The sequence below is a fragment of the Arvicola amphibius genome, chromosome 5, assembly GCF_903992535.2.
Source record: "Arvicola amphibius chromosome 5, mArvAmp1.2, whole genome shotgun sequence".
NCBI lineage: Eukaryota > Metazoa > Chordata > Mammalia > Rodentia > Cricetidae > Arvicola > Arvicola amphibius.
In genome coordinates this window covers 112,907,805-112,930,811 of record NC_052051.1, presented here as the reverse complement: position 1 = coordinate 112,930,811, position 23,007 = coordinate 112,907,805, and the positions used below count along the sequence as shown (strand labels likewise).

The 23,007-nt window shown below is 39.9% G+C and overlaps 1 protein-coding gene across 1 annotated transcript in view; it reads right to left on the bottom strand.

Moving 5' to 3' along the window:
• Positions 1-1,369: 1,369 nt before the first annotated feature.
• Ube2d2 (ubiquitin conjugating enzyme E2 D2) overlaps positions 1,370-23,007 on the bottom strand; it is a 38,017-nt gene continuing 16,379 nt past the window's right edge. Inside the window, exons 2-7 of the mRNA XM_038329858.1 lie at positions 16,773-16,836; positions 8,081-8,112; positions 7,924-8,001; positions 7,738-7,843; positions 6,095-6,188; positions 1,370-3,024 (exon numbers count right to left, since the gene is read on the bottom strand). Of these exons, the coding sequence (XP_038185786.1) occupies positions 2,979-3,024; positions 6,095-6,188; positions 7,738-7,843; positions 7,924-8,001; positions 8,081-8,112; positions 16,773-16,836 (420 nt within the window). The 3' untranslated portion in view covers positions 1,370-2,978. The remainder of the gene's footprint in view (positions 3,025-6,094; positions 6,189-7,737; positions 7,844-7,923; positions 8,002-8,080; positions 8,113-16,772; positions 16,837-23,007) is intronic.

The following is a 23,007-nucleotide window of genomic DNA, read 5'->3' as shown; positions in this document are numbered from 1 at the left end:
ATAATTCAGAAGAGCCAGGAACAGAAGAAAATTCTATTGAGACTGACTCACCTCCAGTAAGTGTTAAGGAGTCCTATACTGAGACAAATCAGAATTTCTCCTTAACTGCAGACAAGCGGCAACAGATAAGCATTCTGATTACAATTTAGAAATAACTAATTTCTCCTGGCAATTTAAAGCTCAAAATAATTGGTTGAGGCACAGATGGCTCAGAAAGTGGGACTGGATGAAGAAAAGAAATACTTCTAACATTAAGTCAGTACAAAAAAGTCTCAGTCCCTGGTTGTATTTTCCTTTTTACCATAGCCTTCCTGTCCCATCATCACCATTATAGCCCTGCTAAATCCTTGTCCTAGAACAAGTAGAAGTTAGCAGGACAATGATCCCTTTGACTACTGGCCAGTAATGAGAATGTACAAATATCTGAAATGGTTTTACCAAGATATTGCTCTGAATATAACTGGACAAAACTATCTAAACTCTTATTAAGACCCAAACAGAAACCCGTAACTTTGACATGTCTTTGTAGCCTTTATAACCACTGCCTTACCAAAATAAAGTAAACCTTTAGACACCAGAGAAATTTCCTGTGAGAATCCCGAGTGACATCTGTATTCTCACAGCGAGATGGGATTCATAAAACAAGTAGACCAAAAGTGTCTCATATTCTAACCACATTCACTGGCCTAATATTGTCTGTGACCACCCAAACCTTTCATTTGGCACTTGCACAATAAGATGACAGCTTTTATTTAGCACAAAAATACTCAAAGCACTCTTATAAAAATTACCCACACTATGACCTAATAAATGGTAATCAGCTAGCAGCTCTGAGATGAAAGGCAAATAAGAATGGGCTTTCAAGAGCTGTGCAACTGAACCCAAAGTAAGTAGCAGTGTTAATAGTAAAAAATGGAAACAGCCAATGGCAGAGCAACTATTCAGTGTAAGGCAAGGGGCCCACGGAAATAGACAGACACACGGCACCCAAAAACTGAATTTCCATCTGCCTATAATAGTAATGATACATGGTGATTTCTGGTTAGACTTCAAGCCTAAATCTTTCTCTCAGCCGGGCAATGGTAGCGTATGCCTTTAATCCCAGCACTCAGGAGGGAGAGGCAGGCGGATCTCTTTTGAGTTCGAAGCCAGCCTGGTCTACAGAGTTGAGTTCCAGGCCAGGCTCCAAAGCTACAAAGAAACCCTGTCTCTAAAAACCAAAACCAACCAAACAAAAAATCTTTCTCTCACAACCAGTAACATAGCATTCCTGCAATGTTTGTAAGCTGCCAGCTGCTAACCGAGAGATTTTTAGCAGACAGGCTGAGATGGAGAACAGTGACACTGAGAGATGAGACAGGGGAACAAGTTTAAAACCAAAAGCAGTGGACATTTATTCCTCATTTTTTGTGCAAGAGTGTAAAGATGCATTTCAAAGAAGCTGATGACTAGAGAGCATCAGCCAGGGCCTTCAGGCTGGCCGGGTTTACAGTTAGATTAGGAAAGGGGTGAGGGCAGGTAACTTGCCTAGTTCACACGTATGTTTCTGGGTAACAGTTTACAAATTTCAAACTACATTTTACTAGAGTCAAGGGAAGACTTCAAAAAGCCACATACAGTACAATTTAAAACCAATGAACATCCTGCAAATGTTAGTGCAAAGTAATTATGTAGACTCTCCAATACAAGATTGTGCTCATGTTTCCCAGGTTTGGTCAGTTATTCTTTTATGATTACAATCGCAGAGGCTTAACTTATTAAACAGCAACACCTTTGTGTTCTATGTCCTATGTACCAAGAGACTATCACAAAGTTTTGGTGAAATGCTGCTCAGTTTCATAACAAAGCAAATTTATTTAGTTTAACAGTCATGTTCCTGGAATGGTGCACATAAGTTTCATGAAAATGCCTTTGAGCTTATGCCTCTATCTTATTTAATAAAATTACTCTCATTTTTTTTTAACTATGTAAACTGGAATTGTTTCATGATTTTGAAATGCAACAAATATAAATGAAAACATTTCAGGGCTGAGGAAAAAATCCACCACTAATCTTAACTAGACAAACTTTTTAAATCAAAAAGCCTATTCACACAAAATTATATGTAATGACTGTAGTAATCAGTTTATTACACAGATTAATCATTCTTGAACGTACAAGCTCCAGAGGAGCAACTGGGTCTTTAAATATACACAAGTATTTCCATCAAATGAATTTTCACCCTTACATCGAAATAGGCCTAAAGCAGTTAAAAACATAAGAAAAATAAGAGCTATTAGCTATGTATTAACTGAGAAACCACATACAAACCAAATGATTATGGAAAGGGGCTAAAAGGAAGAAGGCTGAAAGGGCAGGGAGATGTGAAAGTGTTGGGAACAAAGTCCACCACACTTTATGTACTAACAGCTCCAGTCCATTTAAATGCTGACCAGTCAAACTCAGACCTTAAATACAGCATGTAGGCAGAGTCTAATCTGTTCGGTCATAACATTCACCTAAGTTGTAGGTCCTTCAGGGTGAAATGAATACAGAAACAGCTTCATGTTCTTCACCGTGCTTTTTATGACTGTTTGAGATTAGATGGGTTCCACTTAAAAACAATCTCCTACGGGTCACTGGAGCTTTTTTCCTCCCATAAGCAAACACTGTGTACCCACTACCCCTCACATCTTGCCATTATCCAAATTTAGGTCAATAAGGAAAGCTTTTAGTCTCACACCTAGGTTATGCCCGGAGAACTGGCTTCTCACACACACACTTCTCTGCTAGGAGGCAATGTTGGTACAGAAGTACAGTATTTCTAGTTTGTTGTTCCAAGTATGTACAACACGCAGCACTGCTGTGTCAGGTAAACATGTGCACAGGGGAAGATGAGGCGTGGGCTCATAGAAAGCAGTCAAATGGAAATCAAAAGGACTTTCTCTTTCAGAGTTCCCCTAGCTTTATTTGTAGAGGTTATCCAATAATTTCTTTAATTACATCGCATACTTCTGAGTCCATTCCCGAGCTATTCTGTTGTACCTGTACACACACAAAGAGAACTTGGCTTAAGATAGGTAAGGAGTCAATGAGCAACACATTTCATTCATTATCCCAATTAGTAATTTTAGGGCAATAACTGAAAACACTAAAGCAAAATCACCTCTTCCCCTCCAATTTCTTTCACACATACTCCCCTTACTCTCTCAGTCCCACCCCCCTTTTTGAGCTAGGGTCTCACTTCAGAGCCATGGCTGGCCTTGGACTATCTAAAACTAGGATGGATGGCCTCAAACTTGAGGCAATCCTCTGGGGTGCTGCCATTACAGGGATGTACCATGACCTAGATTTACCTCTAATTTACAAATAAGCCTGTATTCATAATACAGTGAGACACTGCTATAAAAACCGAAACAATTTCCTATAAATGCAGTATCTAGAGGACTCAAGTCAAGTTTAGAATTTGCTGATATCTTTGGCTGTCCTGGAACTCAATTAGTAGATTTGTAGACCAGGTTGGGAAACTCAAGAGATCTGACTCCCTTTGCTCCTGAGTGCTGGAATTAAAGTCGTGTGCCACCAACATCTGGCTTCCATCCTATGTTTCTGACTGACGTTCAACTCAGTGCAGCCAAAGGCAACCTTAAACTTGTAGTCTTCCTACCTTTGGAGGGCTATGGTATGTGCCAATACACCTTAAGATTTTTTTGACTATGTAATTCTACATTATATGGTTCTTAAAATCATTTAACAGTAATTTAAATGGAATAATGAGCTAAGAGGGGAGACTAAGACAGTAATTTCCAAAAATTGTCTCAAACAACACATAAAAATAAAAAAAGAATAAGACCAGCCTGTACTACATAGACTCTTGTCTCACAAAAATACAATAAGGGAGCTAGAGACTTGCTGCTCTTAAGGAGGACTTCATTCTGTTCCTAGCTCCTGCATGGTAGGTCACAACCATCTGTAACTCCAGTTCTTTCACCTATTCATACACATAAAGTAAACATAAAAATTACAATGAAGTTTGTATGGTGTTGCACTTCTTTGGTTCCAGCAATTGGAAGGCAGAGGCAAGTAGATATACCTGTGAATTGAAGGATACCTTGGTCTACAAATTCCAAGCTGCAGGCCAGCCAAAGGTACATAGTGAGACCCTGTCTCTAAACAAAACCAAATAAAACCCTACAAAGAAATAGAATGACACAATACCTTCCTTTATATTAATAAAACAATTATTTGGCACGGCTTACTTCAAGAATTTATATAATAAAAAAATTGTTCCATAAAAACATTCCAGTAACAGGGAAGGCTGTAAAAGTCTAGAAGAATAGTACTCGGGGTAAAGACAGTTACACAGGGAATCATGAGGCTAGCCTCAGCTACATGAGACCATCACAAAACAACAAACCAAAAAAGAGAGGACAAAGGAATAGGAATGAATCATTAGGCATGATAGCTCACACCTGAAAATCTGGCATTTGGGAGGTTGAGATAAGAAGACAGTGAATGTGGCAGCAAAGGCTACATAGCTAGATTCTGTTTCAAAATGTGTACATATGTGTGTACACAGTTTGACAGGATATCCTATAGCCTCAGCTACCAAAGAGACTGAAAGGCAGAAAGGTCATTCTATTACAGGAATTAAAAAACCAGCTTGGACAGCACAGTGAGACTCTTATTTCAAAAACAACCAAAACAAAGCAGTAGGCAAATCTGAGTTTGAGGCCAGTCTGGTCTACATAGTGAGTTTCAGGGCAGGTAATAAAGCTACACAGAGAAACCCTGTCTCAAAAGACAAAAACAAAACAAAAAAAACCCACACAAAACCAAAATAAATGCAGCTAATGTTTGGGGACATACACCTTTAGCTACAATATTTGGGAGGTAGGGGCAGGTAGATTTGTGAGTTCCAGGACAGCCAAGACTTTTTAGTGAAACTCTGCCCCCAAAATAAAAAAATTAAGTAAAAATTAAGCTGCAGGGTCTGGAAAACGGCAGACTGATGACTCAGCAGTTAAAGATCACCAGCTGCTCTTCAGAGGATCACTTACATGGTACTTTACACCCATCTAATGACAGTTCTAGGGAATCTGATGCCCTCTTCTGGCCTCTGAACAAATATGCAGGCAACAAGCACACACACAATAATTTAAAATTTTTAAAATTCTGCCAAAACACATGATTATAGACGCTACTCAGACATAAAACAAAACACTTTTAAGAATTAGTGCCAGAATCCCCCATTCCTAATGTAGCTCCATTAACATCACTATCACCAACAAAACCCAATCAATAATCTATGATTTTTGTTATTTATGATTTTGTTTTTTGATTCTGTTGTTTCTGAGATAGGTATCAAATTCACAATTCTCCTACTTCAATATTTTGCCTATCTATTTCTATGAATTTTCTAATACAACATATTTTAAGTAATCATGTAATACTTTGTTTCTAATTAGTTAAGAAATAGGGTCTTACTCAAAAGGGATCCACCTGTCCCTGCTTCAAAGAACTGAGATCAAAGGGATGAACTACACAGTCAGCTATCTGCTTATGGGTTGTTACTTTTTGTTTTGTTTTGACAAGACAGGGTCTCTTTGTGTAGCCCTGACTGTCCTGGAACTCTCTCTGTAGACTAGGCTGGCCTCAAACTCACAGAGATATACCTGCTTCTGCCCCCAGTGTTCACATCAAGGGTGTGCGCCACCACTGCCTAGTGGCACAGATCTCTGCATTCAAGGCCAAGCTTGTCTGAGCCAGGGTGGTCAGGGCTACACAAGAGAAACATTGTCTCCAACAGTAAAAAATAGAACAAAACAAAAAACATCTAAGTTCTCCTATATGGTTCCTATCATAATCTCACTGAACAATACCTAAAAGCAAAAATGATGAGTTCGAGGCCAGCCTGGTCTACAAAGCAAGTTCCAGAACAGTGAGGACCGTTACTCTGAGAAACTCTGTCTCAAAAAACAAACCCTGCCCCAAGTAAAAACAAAATCCTTTCATGTATTCCTTGTAGAGTTTGTCTTAAACATTCAGTCCATACACCAACGTTTTAAGGAAGTTTTGAGACAGTTCCACCCCACACCTGACATGGGATACTTACTTTTCTCTATCTGTTTTGTAGATCCGAGCAATCTCAGGCACTAAAGGATCATCTGGATTGGGATCACACAACAGAGAACAGATGGACAAAAGTACTAGGGTATTAAAAAAAAAAAAAGTATATGTTAGTAGAAGACCAAAGCAAAGGGCTTAAACATGAGAAGCTGGGCAGCACTCAGGAGGCAGGGATAGGTAGAGTTGGATCTCTGTGAGTTCAAGGCTGACCAAGGCTGTATAGTGAGACCCTGTTTCCAAGGGAAGAACAAACAATGCCCCCCAATCAACCTGAGATGCTAACTAATGTTAAGAATAGAACTGGGAATGTAGGTAACTTAATGATGGAAAGCTTGCACAATGTGCATGAGATTCTGTTCTGAGTTCAGTTATTAGCAGAACAAAAGCTCTTCTAGACCCTAGATTGAGAACACTTGTCAGTGCCAGTGAACTTCAATTTTTAAAAGCTCAAGTTTAGAGAAAATCAGCTGTCAAATTTCCAGCAACAGACAAAATTAGTTGTCTGACATCACCCTCCAATACAAGGAAACTTCAAGAACAGCTCAGAATAGAAGAAATTGTCTCAAAAATGAAATAAATTTTAGCCAGGTACCAGTAGTTCACACTTGTAATTCCCACACTACAGAAACTAAGGCAGGCACATTACCACAAGTGGAAACCAGTCTAGACTACAGAGAAAGACAGCAAAAATAAACAGGGCACCAGTGAAATGGCTTAGCAGGTAAAAGCCTGAACAGACTGCCAAGCTAAGTTTGATTCCTGGAACCCAAAAGCGAAGGAGATAACGAACTTCATGAGTTGGCCTTTGATCTATATGCAGTGCTTTTTGCACCCCACCCCACATACATTAATAAGTAAATAAAGTCAAACAATCACATGATCATTCACCTTCTCAGTGGCAGCTGGCTTATTTACACTTTTAAGGCAGTACTTCACTCTATATCAACCCAGTGTAAAATTTGTTGTGCAAGAATAATTTTGAACTAATACCAATCATTCTGCGCCCATTTCTCAAATATAGGATTACAGTGTACATACCACTACAACAGGCTTCTACCTACTCAATCCCTTTCTACTGTATCAACAAATACTACTACAGACTAATGAAGATTTCAAAAGAAACAGGAGTGGGGGCTGAAGAGATGGCACAGCAGTTAAGAGCACTGACTTCTCTTCCAGGGAAGCCAGGTTCAATTCCCAGCACCCACATGGCAGCTAACAACCATCTAACTCCAAGATCTGACACCTGACACCCTCACACTGACATACATGCAGGCAAATAAAATTTTGAGAGGGGGGGGGGGAATATGAAACAAGAGTTATAAAAGAAATAAACTGGGGCTGGAAAGACAGCTATGCAGTTAGGACCGCTAGCCACTCAAGACCCAGGTTCAATTCCCAGTACCTACATGGTACTGTGGCACATGCTCACAACTCTAACTCCAATAAAAGGTGATTCAACACTCTCTTCTGGCCTCTGGGGGAACCAGGCACATACACAGTACAAATACATACATTAATGCAAAACACTCACACATAAATTTGAAAAACATATAATTTTTAAAAAGATAAACCAATAAACAATAAAATCAATTATTTCACCTTGACATCAAACAACTATTCCATTACCTTTTGAAATAGTTAGTGCTGGAGACCACTGTGATCGTAGAATATCAAGACAAATGCTGCCATTACTGTTAATATTTGGATGATAAATTCTTGTTGTAAATGCAACCTAAAGAAAAAGAAATCCTTGTAATTGATTTACTAGCTTAATACAGCGCATATTAAAAGCAATTATCATATTCCAAATACCTTAGGTGGTTTGAAGGGGTAATCTGTTGGGAAATGAATTGTCAAGAAAAACACTCCACCCTGATAGGGGCTGTCATTCTGTTGATGATAAGAAAGTGAGATTTAAAATGAATAAATTACATAAAGTAAGTATTAAGGAATTAAAGTGAATACTTACTGGCCCCATTATTGTAGCCTGCCAATGAAACACTGAAAAAGAACAAGAAAAAGAAAACTATCATGTTAAAGATATCCATATCACACCTATTCTGTAGAAACCTATCACACCTATCTAATCAAAGTTCATTTATGCCAGGCAGTTGTGGCTCACAACTTTAATCCCAGCACACACAGGCAGAGGTGGGTGGCAAATGGTCTACAGAGCGAGTTCCAGGACAGCCAGGGCCACACAGAGAAACCCTGTCTGGGGTGAAAGGGGAGAATGGGGTGGTGAGAGACTACAACAAACATCAAAGTTCATTTATAAACAGTATGGTAATGACTCACCTCCACCACAGGGTTTCTCTAACAGCTCCTCACAGAGATCCATCTGCCTCTGCTACGCGAGTGCTGGGTTTAAAGGAATGTACCACTACTGCCTGGCAATAATGACTATTTTCTTTTTACAATTTACTTAATTTTATTTTATGGACATGGTGTGAGGGTTTCAAATCCCCTGAAACTGGAGTTATAGACAGTTGTGAGCTGCCATGTGGGTGCTGGGAATTTAAGAGCAGCCAGTGTTCTTAATGCTGAGTCATCTCTCCAGTCCAATGACTATTTTCTACAGGCAGGATGAAAACTAAATCAGTTGTGATCTCAAACCACTGAAAAATACATACACACACACACACACACACACACACACACACACAAATAAAAACAGGCAGACAGCTGAGCAGGGTGCCTTTAATCCCAGCACTCAGGAGGCAGAGAGGCAGGAAGATCTCTGACTTAGAATCCAGCCTGAGATCCAGGACAGCCAGGGCTGTTATGGAAAAAGCCTGTCTTGGGCTGGAGAGATGGCTCAGAGGCTAAGAGCACTGACTGTTCTTCCAGAGGTTCTGAGTTCAATTCCCAGCAACCACATGATGGCTCATAACCATCTGTAATGAGACCTGGTGCCCTCTTCTGGCCTGCAGGGACATATAATAAATCTGTATACATAATAAATAATAAAAAAAAAAGCCTGTCTTGAAAAACCAAATACATACACTAAAACAAAACAAAAACGGACAGCCAATTTAAAAATAGGTGGAGAGGCTAGAGAGATGGTTTGGCGGTTAACCATGTACACTACTTTTGCAGACCAGAGTTTGGCTCCCAGCACCTGAATCAGGTGGCTGCGCCAGAGGACCCGATAACCTCTTCTGGTCTCTGAACACTTACACTTGAGTACATACACACCAAGCTCACATACAACACCACGATCGAAAACACAATAAAATCACCAACAACACAAGAGAACCCACACATTTTTTTTTAATTTATTTATTATGTATACAATATTCTGTCTGAGTGTATGTCTGCAGGCCAGAAGAGGGCACCAGACCTCATTACAGATGGTTGTGAGCCACCATGTGGTTGCTGGGAATTGAACTCAGGACCTTTGGAAGAGCAGGCAATGTTCTTAACCTCTGAGCCATCTCTCCAGCCCCAAACCCACACATTTTTCTTGAGGCCAGCAAGATGCTCAACAGGAGCTATCAAGCCTGACATGAGTTTGATTCCCAGGAGTCCCAAGCTGCTCGCTGTCCTCCACATATTTCATCATAGGATGTGCACACACATTGGAACTAAGCATCATCTCAGCTCAGAAAGATTGATGTCTTTTTTAACTTTTCCTTTTGTTTTCAGTGGGGAGTAAAGGAAACCCTGAATGAGTGAAATTCTGAGTGGAAATGTGTCGTTGGCGTGCATACAACCACGTCAAGAAATCCAAAGCTTCAGACCCATGGGAAAATGGCAAAGCCTTCCCCTCTGGATGAGGCTCAGAGAATTGGCAAAGCTGTTTTCTGGTCAGTGTGCAGATTATCGTGTGTACAGAAAATGCCCACTGTAACTTTCTCTCCTGGATGATTACAGCTCAAAGACTACTCCCCTACAACTACTTCTCCTACAGAGATTAGCTAAACTTGCTTCAGTGTTTGGTAGTACAACATAAATTTTGCCTCCTTGCTTATCTGTATGTAATAGCCCTGCCTTCTTCAGCTGTATGTAATAACCCCATTTTCCATTTTAACTATACAATGAACACACTGAGCTTCTTGAGTACGGTGGTTTCTGCATCAGAAAGTTCAGTGCACCCAATCTTTCTTTCTTACTGTTTCCATATGTTTGTATTTTCTTCATTTAAGACCCCAGTCAGGTACAATTCCTGAAGCCCTACAAATAAGTGGCAATGGGTGTTTTGTCTGAATGTATGTGTGTGCACCACATGCATGCAATGCCCAGGAGGCCAGGAAAGGACCCAAGATTCCCTGGACCTGAAGTTACAGACAGCTGTGAGCCACCAAGAGGGTAATGGGAACTGAATTTCAGAAAGAGCAACCAGTACTCTTAACTTAGGAACCATCTCTTCAGCTCCCAATATTTTTACATTTTCAGACAGGGTCTCATGCATTCCGGGCTGGCTTGAAACTGCAGAGGATGATCTTTCCACCTCTATGATGGCATGTGACACCACAACCAGTTTATGTAGTCCTGAGGTTCAAACATACTACTTAAGTACTTTACCAACTGAGCTACATTCCCAGCCACAACAACAATAACAACAAAATTACCTTTAATCTTAGTACTAAAAAGGAAGGGGCAGGAGGATCTTTTTGACTTTTGTTAAAAACTTTTGATACAAACAACTAATGCCAGGCCAGTCAGAGCTACACAGTTAAGACCCTGCCTCAATTAAAAAAAAAAAAGAAATTAACAGGGGCTGGAGAGATGGCTCAGTGGTTAAAGAGTTCTGGTACTCTTCCTGAACCAGGGTTCAATTCCCAGCACCCACATGCAGCTAACAACTGTAATTCCAAGATCTAACACCCTCACACACAAAGACATAAATTCACCTAAAATAAGAATAAATAAATTAAAAAATTTAAACAAAAAACCCAATACCAATAAAGCTTAAATCACTATCAGGTAGTATAATAATCAAATAAACAACTAGATCTGTTTTAAGTTGTACCCTTCTGCCGGGCGGTGGTGGCGCACGCCTTTAATCCCAGCACTCGGGAGGCAGAGGCAGGTGGATCTCTGTGAGTTCGAGGCCAGCCTGGTCTACAAGAGCTAGTTCCAGGACAGGCTCTAAAAAAAAAAAGCTGCAGAGAAATCCTGTCTCGAAAAACCAAAAAAAAAGTTGTACCCTTCTACATAATCCTCTTATGTAATTTAAATCTGTCTATTGTAGTCCAGGTCAAGTTCCAAGAATCAGAAAATAAAGCATTTAAATAAGAATTTCAAAACACTGATGTTTCAAGCATAAAATTTTCTAGCAGCTAAGTATTAATTCTTTGTTGCTAGCCTTCTGAAAGCAAGCCTTTCTTTTTGCTAAAAATCATACACCAGATTTAAGAAGAAATTAAGAGGCTGGTGATGTGGCTTTAATGGTAGAGCACTAGTCTGGCAGGTGCAAGGTTATAGGCTCAATCCCTAGTCCTGCTACACACAGGAAGGAAGAAGGGAGAAAAGGAAACAGTTCAGATGGCTCAGCAGGTGGGAGAGGCTCAAGCAGAAAGATTACTCAAGAATTCAGGCTCAACCCGAGCTACCAGAGGGAAAAAAGTCTCAAGACAAAAACAAGGCCAGCAAGATAGTTCAACAGGTGAAAACACCCCTCACCAGGGTTGACATTCTAAGTTTGATCCCTGGGACACACAAGGTACAAGGAAAAAAGAACCAATTCCTACAAGTTGTCCTTTTTACCTTCAAGTATGTTTGAACACCCACAACCACTGCCTATAAAATCAATATAATGTAAGACTTAAGAAAACATAAATCAGAACAAGTTTCTAAATAGTTCCTTTATTGTCCGTGTTATTTTATGCTCTAGGATCAAATTTATGAAAAATAAGTAAAACAGAACAGAAATGGCAACCGGTTGGCAACTAGAACATTTGCAATTATGGAAAGAATATCCTTTTTAATAGAAAAGGGACAATATTAACATTCAAGTAGTACTGCTATCTTAGTATTCTACTGCTGTAAAGAGACACCATGACCATGGCAACTCTTCTAAAGAAAAACATTTAATTGGGTCTGGTTTACAGGTTCAGAGGTTTCGTTCATTGCTGTCCTGAAGGGAAGCATGGTGGCACACAGACATGATGCTGGAGAAGTGGCTGAAGAGTTCTACATCCAGAATCCCAGGCAGCAGGAAGAAAGCAACATTGGGCCTAGTTTGAGCTTCTGAAACCTCAAAGCCCACACCTATGACACACTTTCTCCAAGGCCACACCTCCAATAACACCTACCTACTCCCTGAGTCTTTGGAGGCCATTTTCATTCAAATCACAATTATGTCTTTCATATCCATACCCCAGTGAAGACACTATAGTGTCTCTGAGAGGAATTATACTATTAAGAACTTCAACAATCTTAATACTATTGTTGAACGTGTATGAAGTATGGATACAGTGTGCATGCGCCACAGTGTATGGAGGAGTGGAGACCAGAAGACAACTTTCAGACAGAGTAAGTTCACTCCTACCACTATGGGTTGGAAGACAAAACGTAGTAAACACTTTCTTTTACCCACTGAGCATCTTACTAGTCCTGCTCTCAAGAACCTTTACAGCAACAGCAGTAAGAATACCTATTGGAATCACTAACAGGCTTCCTTCTGTTATACTCCTGGTTCTCTTTAGGTTGTAAATATGAATGAGGAGAAACAACAGCAATATAGTATCTAACCATGATTCAAATGATATCAAAGCAAAACAAGGGTTTCTCTTTGGTGGTAGTGAACCATGGCCTCATGCATATTAGATAAGTACTCTTATGACTGAGCTACATACCCACCCCTAAACAACTTGGACAATAAAAACAAAAAAGTGACTACTATTACAACTTTGGTTGTCAAATCAAATTACAGAAACTGAAAGCTACAATCTGTTGTATAAGCTTTTAAAGGTGATCTTTTTTTTTTTCCCCGAGACAGGGTTTCTCTGCAGCTTTTTTAGAGCCTGTCCTGGAACTAGCTCTTGTAGACCAGGCTGGCCTCGAAAACACAGAGATCCGCCTGCCTCTGCCTCCCGAGTGCTGGGATTAAAGGCGTTAAAGGTGATCTTTACAGCTCAATAATTTCTTTTTAGTGCTACAGATGAAACCTTGCAGTTAAAACAGATACTAAGAACATTTGTTAGTTTGCAATTCAATCTTAAGAGACCTATGTCTGAACACACAGATCCCAAGAGGGTCACTTTACCAAGTTCATAACAAAATAAAGTAGATTAAGTATCTTCAGCTTACTTCAAGGGTAAAAAAAAAAAGAGCATTAAAATTTGAAGCAAAAGGGCTGGAGAGATGGCTCAGAGGTTAAGAGCACTGACTGTTGTTCCAGAGGTCCTGAGTTCAATTCCCAGCAACCACATGGTGGCTCACAGCCATCTTTAATGAGATCTGGTGCCCTCTTCTGGCATGCAAGCATACATGGAAGGAATGTTGTATACATAATAAATAAATAAATAAATAAAACATAAAAAAAAATTGAAGCAAAAGCACTGGACGTAGTGATGCACATCTTTGATCCTAACACTTGGGAGGCAGAGAATGGTGGATCTCTGGGAGTTCAAAGACAGCCTGATCTATACAATGAGTGCCTGACAAGCCAAGGTTACATAATCAGTTTCATAAACAAAAACAAACAAAACAAAAACAAAAAATAAAACCCAAAACACAAACAACTGACAAATCTCTCTCTTCCTACTGCCCCTCCTCTTAAGTATGTGTGTTTAAGTGCTGGGTTGCTGGGTATAGGTCAGAGGATTATGTCAAGTGTTTTCTTTTTATCATTCTCTGCCTTGATTTTTTTTTCCCCTTGGTTTTTCGAGACAGGGTTTCTCTGTTTAACTGTCTTGGAACTTTAGCTGTCCTGGAACTTGTTTTGTAAACCAGGCTGGCTTCAAACTCACAGAGACTCACCTGTCTCTGCCTTCATAGTGCTGGGATTAAAAGCACGTGCCACCACCGCCCAGCTCTCTGCCTTGTTTTAATGCATTCTCTCTTCCTAAACCTGTAGCTTATGTTTTTCCGTTAGAATGACAAGCCAGTAAGATCCAGCTACCTTGTCTCAGCTTTCCACAAAGATGGAGGTTATAGCTATCTATAAGCCCAGCCAGGTGAGACCACATATGACTTGTTACATGGGTGATGGAATTTGATTTACAATCCTAGGTTTGCATAGTAAATGCTCCTACTAAACCATCCCTCCAGTTCCTACCTTATTCATTTTGTTGTACTTAGCCTACATTGCTTCAATATCTTTTTTCAGACTAAGTTTCTTTGTGTAACAGTTCTTTCTGATTGTCCTGGAACTCACAGAGATTGTTTGAGATCCTCTCATCTCAATTTCTCAACTATTAGGAATTTAAACCCATGCCACCACACCAAGTCTCTACCATTTTCCTCTCTTAAATAGGGTCTCACTAGCTGGGGCTGTGATGGCACATACCTTTAGTCCCAGCGCTTGAGAGGAAGAGATGGGAGATCTGAGTTCCAGGCCAGCCAGGCCTAGAGAGAAATCCTCTCTTGAAACACCAAACAAAAAAACGGGAGTGGGTGTCTCACACTGTAACCTCTGCCTCTCAATTATTGAGACTATATGGGACCACAGCTGGCTTTTTTTTTTAAAGAAACTTTTTAAAAAATAATTTGTTTTATGTTTCTGTGTGTGACATGCAGATAATTGGGAGGCCAGAGGAGGGTGTTAGAACTAGAATTAGGTTGATTTGAGCTATCCCTGGGTACTTGGATCTGAACTCAGGTCTTCTAGAAAAGCAGCAAGCTGAGCCATCATCCATCCTTTTTTTTCTCTCTCTTTTTGGTAACTCATAGTTTTGTTTCTTGAGACAAGGTCTCACTATATAGCACAAACTGGCCTTGGACTCACAATTTTCTTGCCCACACTTCCCAGGTTCTGGGATTACAGTCATGCCACCACAATAGTCAGTATGTATTCTCTTTCTCAGTGCTATCATTTGTAGCATATTAAGATTTTTTTTTGGATTTTTCAAGACAGGGTTTCTCTGTGTACCCCTGGCTGTCCTCAAACTCAAGAGATCCTCATGCCTCTGCCTCCTGAGTTCTGCGATTAAAGGCGTGAGCCACCACCACCAGGCAGCTTCCTTTTTTTGTTATAATAAATGAAGTCTAAATAGTCTACTTTGAAAAATTATTTGCCCTTTGAGGGTACCTAACTTTGCAGGACAGCAATTTTTGCTCAAAGGTAAGTGTAATAATGCAAACTACAATAGCAACAAAGCAAAAATCAATAATTTTCGCATGCTTAAACACTTCCTACCAGGCTAATCCTAGCACTTGAAGGCTAAAACAAACTATCTCTGAACTCAAGGCAGGCTGGTCTATACTGTTCCAGACTAGGCAGAAGAACATAGTGAGAAAAAAAGAAAAAAAAAAGGGGGGAGAGGATAAGAAGGAAAAAAGGGAGGGGGAGGTTGGACCAAAAGAAAACATTCCAAATCATCTGGGTTTAAAGACTCACACCTGAGCCTTCTCACGCCTTTAATCCTATCACCTGACAGGCAGAGGCAAGCAGACCTCAGTGAATTCAAGGTCAGCTTGGTCTACAGAATGAGTTCTAGGACAGCCAGAGCTACACAGAGAAATCCTGTCTCAAAAAACAAAAACACTCACACAATGAATCCTAGCACTGGGGAGGTTGGGACAAGAGGATTGCATGGCAATGAGTCTACTTTTTGTTTTTAATATTAAATTTAGTATTACTGTATTAAACTAGTATTAAAATATTAGTAGGGCCAGTAAGCAGGTAAAGACATTTGCTGAAGCCTGAGACTCACAGGGTAGGAGAAACTCCCCCCAACACATAACAAACAAATACATTTTAAGTTACTCTAGTTATGAATGTTTCTCAGTAATAAGAGTGGTTGCCTAGCATACACAAGGCCCTGGGTTCAACCCACAGTACTGTAAACAATTTAATAATTATATCTGCTTTCATACATATAACCCAGTAGAATATAGTTAAATACAAACATATACAATGATTTCCTTAAAGAGCAAAATAGCCAAGTGCAGGTTAACAGCTCTTTTATCCCAGGAAAATATCCAAAAGAAAGGATAGGTAGAGAGACCGGAGCAACCACAAAGATAATGCTGCCAGAATAAGCTCAAAATATAATAAGATGATTAGGTATACTTAAAACAAGTTCTGTTCAAGTATAGTGGCAAATGTCTTTAGTCCCAGCACTCAGGAGGCAGAGGCAGGCAGGTACATCTTTTGAGTTTGTGGCCAGCCTGGTCTATACAGAGAAATCCCATATAAAAACAAACAAACAAACAAAAACAAAACAAAACAAGAAAAACAAAAACACCAAAACATATTCTGTCATGGGAAACGACAAGTTAAGACTCCCCTTTCCCTATGCAAATGACCTCTTAACATATCAGTAAGAGGGCTGACTCAGCAGCTGAAGTTCCTGCAGGCAAACTTGACCACCAGAGTTCAATCCTGGGACTCACATAGTAGAAGAAAGGAACAAACTGCAAGTTGTCCACTGACCTCCACATGCAAAACTGTGATGCTTAAACTGACACTCTCACACTCTCATACACACACCCCACCCCCAAAATAAAGAGAAAGTCTTGTTATGCTGCAACTCCATTCAGATACTTACTATCATCTCCAACAGGACCTGCTGAACACTGTGCTGGAGGATCTCGGGCCAGGTCATTCAATTCCTTAAGAAAAAACAAAGAGAAGAAATGTAACTTTACATAGTTTCTAAACTTACCTTATTAACAATGCTCTCTGCCTTATTAGTGAAGCTTTTATGATTATTCTTTAGTCAGTATTTTTTGGAAGGGTGGCTCACTATATAACCCTGGCTGGCCTTCAAAGATACACCTTCCTCTGTCTTCCCAACACTGGGATTAAGGTATGTACTATTATACCCTGCAAAGATAGTTTTATGCTTATCTTTTCTTTCTAAAGGTATTTATTGTATTTTACAAGTGTTTTGCCTGCATGTATATATTACATCAGAAACTGTCAAGACGCTAGATCCCCTAGAATGGATGGATGGCATGGATGCTGTGGGCTACTATGTGAATGCTAGAACAGAATTCTGGTCCTCTGAAAGACCAGCAAGTGCTCTTAATGGCTGAGTGATCTCTCCAGCCACTTGAGCAAATTATAAATGTAATCTAATTGTGCTGGCCACCTACTTCTGCTTCATGCTCAAGTAGTCATAGTTGCTGGGCGGTGGTAACACAGACCTTTAATCCCAGAACTCAGGAGGCAGAAGCAGGCAGATCTCTGAGTTCAAGGCAAGCATAGTGTACAGAGCAAGCAAGTTCCAGGACTGGCTCAATAGCTACTGAGAAACCCTGTCTTGAAAAATAAAAACAAGGGGCTGGAGAGATGGCTCAGAGGTTAAGAGCATTGCCTGCTCTTCCAAAGGTCCTGAGTTCAATTCCCAGCAACCACATGGTGGCTCACAACCATCCGTAATGAGGTCTGGTGCCCTCTTCTGGCCTGTAGGCACACACACAGACAGAATATTGTACACATAATAAGTAAATATTAAAAAAAAAACCAACAACAAAAAAATCAGACTCTTGGTTCAGTCTTATATACTTTTCTTACACAAATGGTTATAAGCACCACCCCCCAAATTCACTAAGATATTTTTCTCCTTTAAAAACAAAACAGTTAAAGCCCAAAACAGTGTTTTTGTTGATTGTGTGTGTGCAGCAGAGGACAACTTTGAGGAAACAGCTCTCAACCACTTTGTTGTTTGTGCCACACTGTATACTTTAGGCTCTGTGGACCATGAACTTCCAGCTAATTCTGTCTCTGCCTCCCATCTCACAGAAAGGATGCTGGGATTACAGATGCATGGTACCACATGTGGCATTTTACATGGGTTATGGGGAATGAACTCAGGCCATCAGGATTATAAGGCAAAGTGAACCATATTGTAGACCCTATTTTTTGTGTTTTGAAAAGGAGTCTATATTGCTCAGATGGTAGTGCTAGCCTGGGCTCCAATGGTACTCTCATGTCAGCATTTTTCATGCTGGGAGTAGAGGAAGGCACACCACTAGCTCTCCAAAACTGTTTTATTGCTTTTTTAGTCCAAGCTAACCTTGAATTTATGGCAATCCTCCTGCTTCACCCTCTGAATGCTACTACCCTAACCTATTTTAAAGAAGTCATTATTTTTCTTTTATCTTTTATCCTTCCCTCTCTCCCTCCCTCCCTTTTTGAAATGAAGTCTCCTGTTGCCCAAGCCTGGCTTCATTGTGATCCACCTGTCTCAGACTATTTTTTTTTTTTTTTTAAAGACAAGATCTCACCCATAGCCTAGCAGGTCTGGAACTTCCTCTGTAGATTAGACTGGCCTTGAACTAAGTGAGCCACCTATCTCTGCTTTCTTTTTAGCTAGGATTAAAGTTGTGTGCCACCATGCCCATCTCAATGACAATTTTTATATCACAAAACTGTTAGAGCAGCTCTTAAAACTCATAAAAAGGGGGGGTGGATCTGAAACTACTCTAGACCACCTCAACAAATGCTGACATGTTTTCAGCTGATGTCATAGCACCAGTGTGCCAAACAGAAAACCTTTAAAAGGATGTGGTATACTCTAGTCAGATGGGGCAGGTATATAATATCAGCTACTGGAAGAAAGGGCAATATTAAGGCTGCCTGAATTATGACGAAGTTCAAGGCTGGTCTGAGCACCTTCGTGAAAGCAAAAAACAACGCAATAAAACAAAAAACAAAAACCACAAACCACTAAGAACTGGGGATACAGGTCAATGGTATCATGTTAGTCCTAGTGTCAGTCTATAGAGCTTCCAAAGAGAATATACTATAAAGGCTTACTGAGAGTGATTTATCTATAGTATTGGCTCCACAGTCACATGTCAGCTTTTTAGCTATTTTAACACAAACTTGGAACCTGGAAATGGATAGTGATATTTGGAAAACTATATGAAAGAAAGTATTCTCTTTTCTTTTTCCTCAGCTTGTTTCTCCTGTTTTCTTTCATAGTGATGCAGATCTAACTTACAGTCTAGCAAACGCTCGGCTTGGTTTTAAGAGATCAAAAAGCTGTTAGGAAGAACTAATTTTAGAACATATTTTAAATGTACAACAGTAAAAAATAGTAAAAATCCAACATTAAAAAGTTGTATGTTTTATTTTATGTGTGTGTGTTTTGTCTGTATATGTATGCACACCATGTGTGAATTAAGTGCCTGCAGAGACCAGAAGAAGGTGCTGGAGCACCTGGAACTGGAATTGCAGTTATGAGCTACCATGTGGGTGTTGGGAATTGAAGCCTGCTCTGAGAGAACAGTCAGTATTCTTATCTGCTGAGCCACCTCTTGAGCCCCAAATCTAACTTATTTTTTTTTTTGGGGGGGGGGGGGGGGGGGAGGCGTGCGTGCGCCTGTGTGTGTGTGTGTGTTTCTCTGTGTAGCCCTGGCTATCCTGGAACTCACCTTGAACTCAGAGATAGTCTGCCTTTGTTTCCCAAGTGCTAGGATTAAAGGCATGTGTCAGCACATCCTGGTTTAAATCTAACATCCTTAAATTATGAAAAAACATATTTAGACTGGAGCAGGGTGAGGTCACACGTAGCTTAAACTGTTCTCAAACTTATGTAACCAAGACTGGCACTGAAGTCCTGATCCTTCTGCCACAGCCTTCTAAGTACTACAAGAATATACCACCTTATATTCTACCCTTTCTGCTCAAAATACTTTAGTATGTTTCCATGTATTATTTTTTCCTATCACTGTTCACTTGGGTACTCTGTACCTAAACTACTACAGAGCCCTTTAGCTGATGAACTGAAATTATTTTATTCTACTTGTGATGCTTTGGTAAATATCCTTGTTTTTGGTGTGTGTTGTGCATGTATGCATGTGTTTGTGCATAAAATGAGCTTCTATAAATAAATAAATTTGGGTCAAAGCCTCCAGAAGGCCACAAGCTTAGATTTCCTGCGTAAGTCCTTCTTCAAAGTGCTCTGATCATCTGCTGCCACTGAGGTTCCAAGGTTATTATAAAGCATTTTCCAGCAATACCCAAAGTAACCCTTAAAATTAATTAAAAGTACTCTGCCCTTCAAAGTATATTTTTCTTACCAATTTAAATGTTTCACACAATAAACTGTTAGCCATTAATTAAGCAGATGTTTCCATTATTATAGAAAAATTTACTTACAAATCACCATTTTCTAAGTTTATTAAAAAGATATTCTTGCCGGGCGGTGGTGGCGCACGCCTTTAATCCCAGCACTTGGGAGGCAGAGGCAGGCGGATCTCTGAGTTCGAGACCAGCCTGGTCTACAAGAGCTAGTTCCAGGACAGGCTCCAAAGCCACAGAGAAACCCTGTCTCGAAAAACCAAAAAAAAAAAAAAAAAAGATATTCTCTACATCTTTAAAGGCAACAGCAAAATAAAGGTTTTCTAAATCTTCATACATTAATGTTCTCAACATTATGCTCTTAAGAAGCTTTAAAGATTGATTTACTTGGCCTCTTGAGATCAGTTTTCATACCTACATCATGACTAAAGTAGAAATTTATAAAGTATAATAAAGCCATTGGTTTAAGAATCAAATAATAGCCGGGCGGTGGTGGCGCACGCCTTTAATCCCAGCACTCGGGAGGCAGAGGCAGGTGGATCTCTGAGTTCGAGGCCAGCCTGGTCTACAAGAGCTAGTTCCAGGACAGGCTCTAAAAAAGCTACAGAGAAACCCTGTCTCGAAAAAACCAAAAAAAGGAAAAAAAAAAAAAAAAAAGAATCAAATAATGACAAGTAGTGGTGGTGCACATCTTTAATCCCAGCACTTGGGAGGCAGAGGCAGGCAGATCTCATTGAGTTCGAGGCTAGCCTGGCCTATAAAACGAGTTCCAGGATAGCCAGAACTGTTTACACAGAGAAACCACTTCGGAAAAAAACAAACTGAACTAAAACAAACAAAAACAACCCTCCCAAAAGATTCAGATAATTAGAAAATACTGTATCCTGTGTGTGCACACGTGTACAGTATCTGCACCAGTGTACATGGGGTTAAAAGACAACTTACAGAAGTTGCTACTTTCCTACCATGTGGTTCCAAGGATCAAATTTGGGTCACGAGCCAGGCACAGTTCATATCTCTAATCCCAGCACTCAAAAGGCAGGGATAGAAGGATCTCTTGTGAGTTCTAGGCAGGCGTGGTCTACAAAAGTGCCAGGACAATCAAAGACTACATAGAGAGAAAAAACCCTGTCTCAAAAAACCCAAAAATTAGCTGGTCATGGTGGTACGTGCCTTTAATCCCACCTCTCAGGAAGTGGAGGCAGGTGGGCCTCCTGAGTTTGAGGCCAGTTCTGGTCTACAGACTGAGTTCCAGAACAGCCAGGGCTACAAATCCTATCATGAAAAACCTAAACCAGGGCTGAAGAAATGGCTCAGATAGAGGTTAAGAGCACTGGCTGGTCTTTTAGATTTTAGAGGTCCTTAGTTCAACTCTCAGCAACGACATGGTTGCTCACAACCATCTGTAATGAGATCTGATGCCCTCTTCTGGCCTGCAGGAACATGTGCAGGCAGAGCATTGTATACATAAAAAATAAACCAAGAATAAAACACCTTGTTTCAAAGAAATGTAACAGAAGTTGGGATATATATTAGGTGGTCAAGTGCTGGCCTAGTGTGTACAGAACTGTGAGTTCTATCCCTAACACTTCATAAATCAGACACAGTGTAAAACTGTGATCGATCCTAGAATTCAAGAGGATCAGAAGTACAAGATCATCTACTATAAATAGAATAGGGAGCTCCAGGCAGGTGAGCAAGAGAGGGAAGGAAGGAGGGAGGGAGGTAAAAGAGAAGGTAAAGAGAGAAGAGAGGAGGAAAAGAGAAAGAGCAAAGCCTGAGAACTTTGTCAGGACTGGAACTGTAACGTGGAAATAGCAAAGTACACAAGCACAAGTGTGTATATATGTATACCTTATTTTACTGATTTAAATTATGTATATATGTATATGATACACAGCATGAAAAGCTTAAATACATATACACTGTGAAATGGCTCACTGCCTAATATATAAGTATCATCTAACATTTACTGTTTTATAACAATACTTAAAAACTACTCTAGTAATTTTCAACAATACATTTTAACAATAATTCTCCCATACCACAAAATATAAGAAAACATTATTAGAGTTAAGAATGTTTTAAAAACTATAAAACTATATTATTATTATGCATGTGCAGGGGCATAATGTGTGTGTGTGTGTGTGTGTGCGCGCACACATGCACACATCAACCATAGCATACAGGTAAAAGCCTGAGAACAACTCCACGGAGCCGTTATCTCACTAGAGTTGAATGACAAGCACCTTTACCCACTGAACCATCTCTCCAGTCTCAACAGATTTATATTTATTCCTCCAATGTAACAAAAATTTGGTCAGGGGCTAGAGTGGATAGGGATGGCTCAGTGGATAGGAGTACTAGCTCCTCTTCCAAGAACGAGGTTCAATTCCCGGCATCCACACAGCAACTTAAAAACATCTGTAAATCCAGCTCCAATACCCTCTTCTAGCCTTCCGTGGACACGTGCACATACATGGTACACAGACACACACTCATAAACTAAAAATAAATTTTTTAAGATCTTAAACAAAACAACAACAAAAAACTTTGACCAACTTTTCTCCACCCTCAGACCCCTTGGAGACCCCTGATTCTACTCTACTTAAATGAGTTGAGTTTGAATTTTTAGGTTCCATATTCAAGTAAGTTCATATCATGGTCTGTCTGCATCTAGACTAATTTAACAGTAAGTATTCCAGATTCTTAAGTATTATTATAAATAACAGGATTTTCTTTTTAAGGCT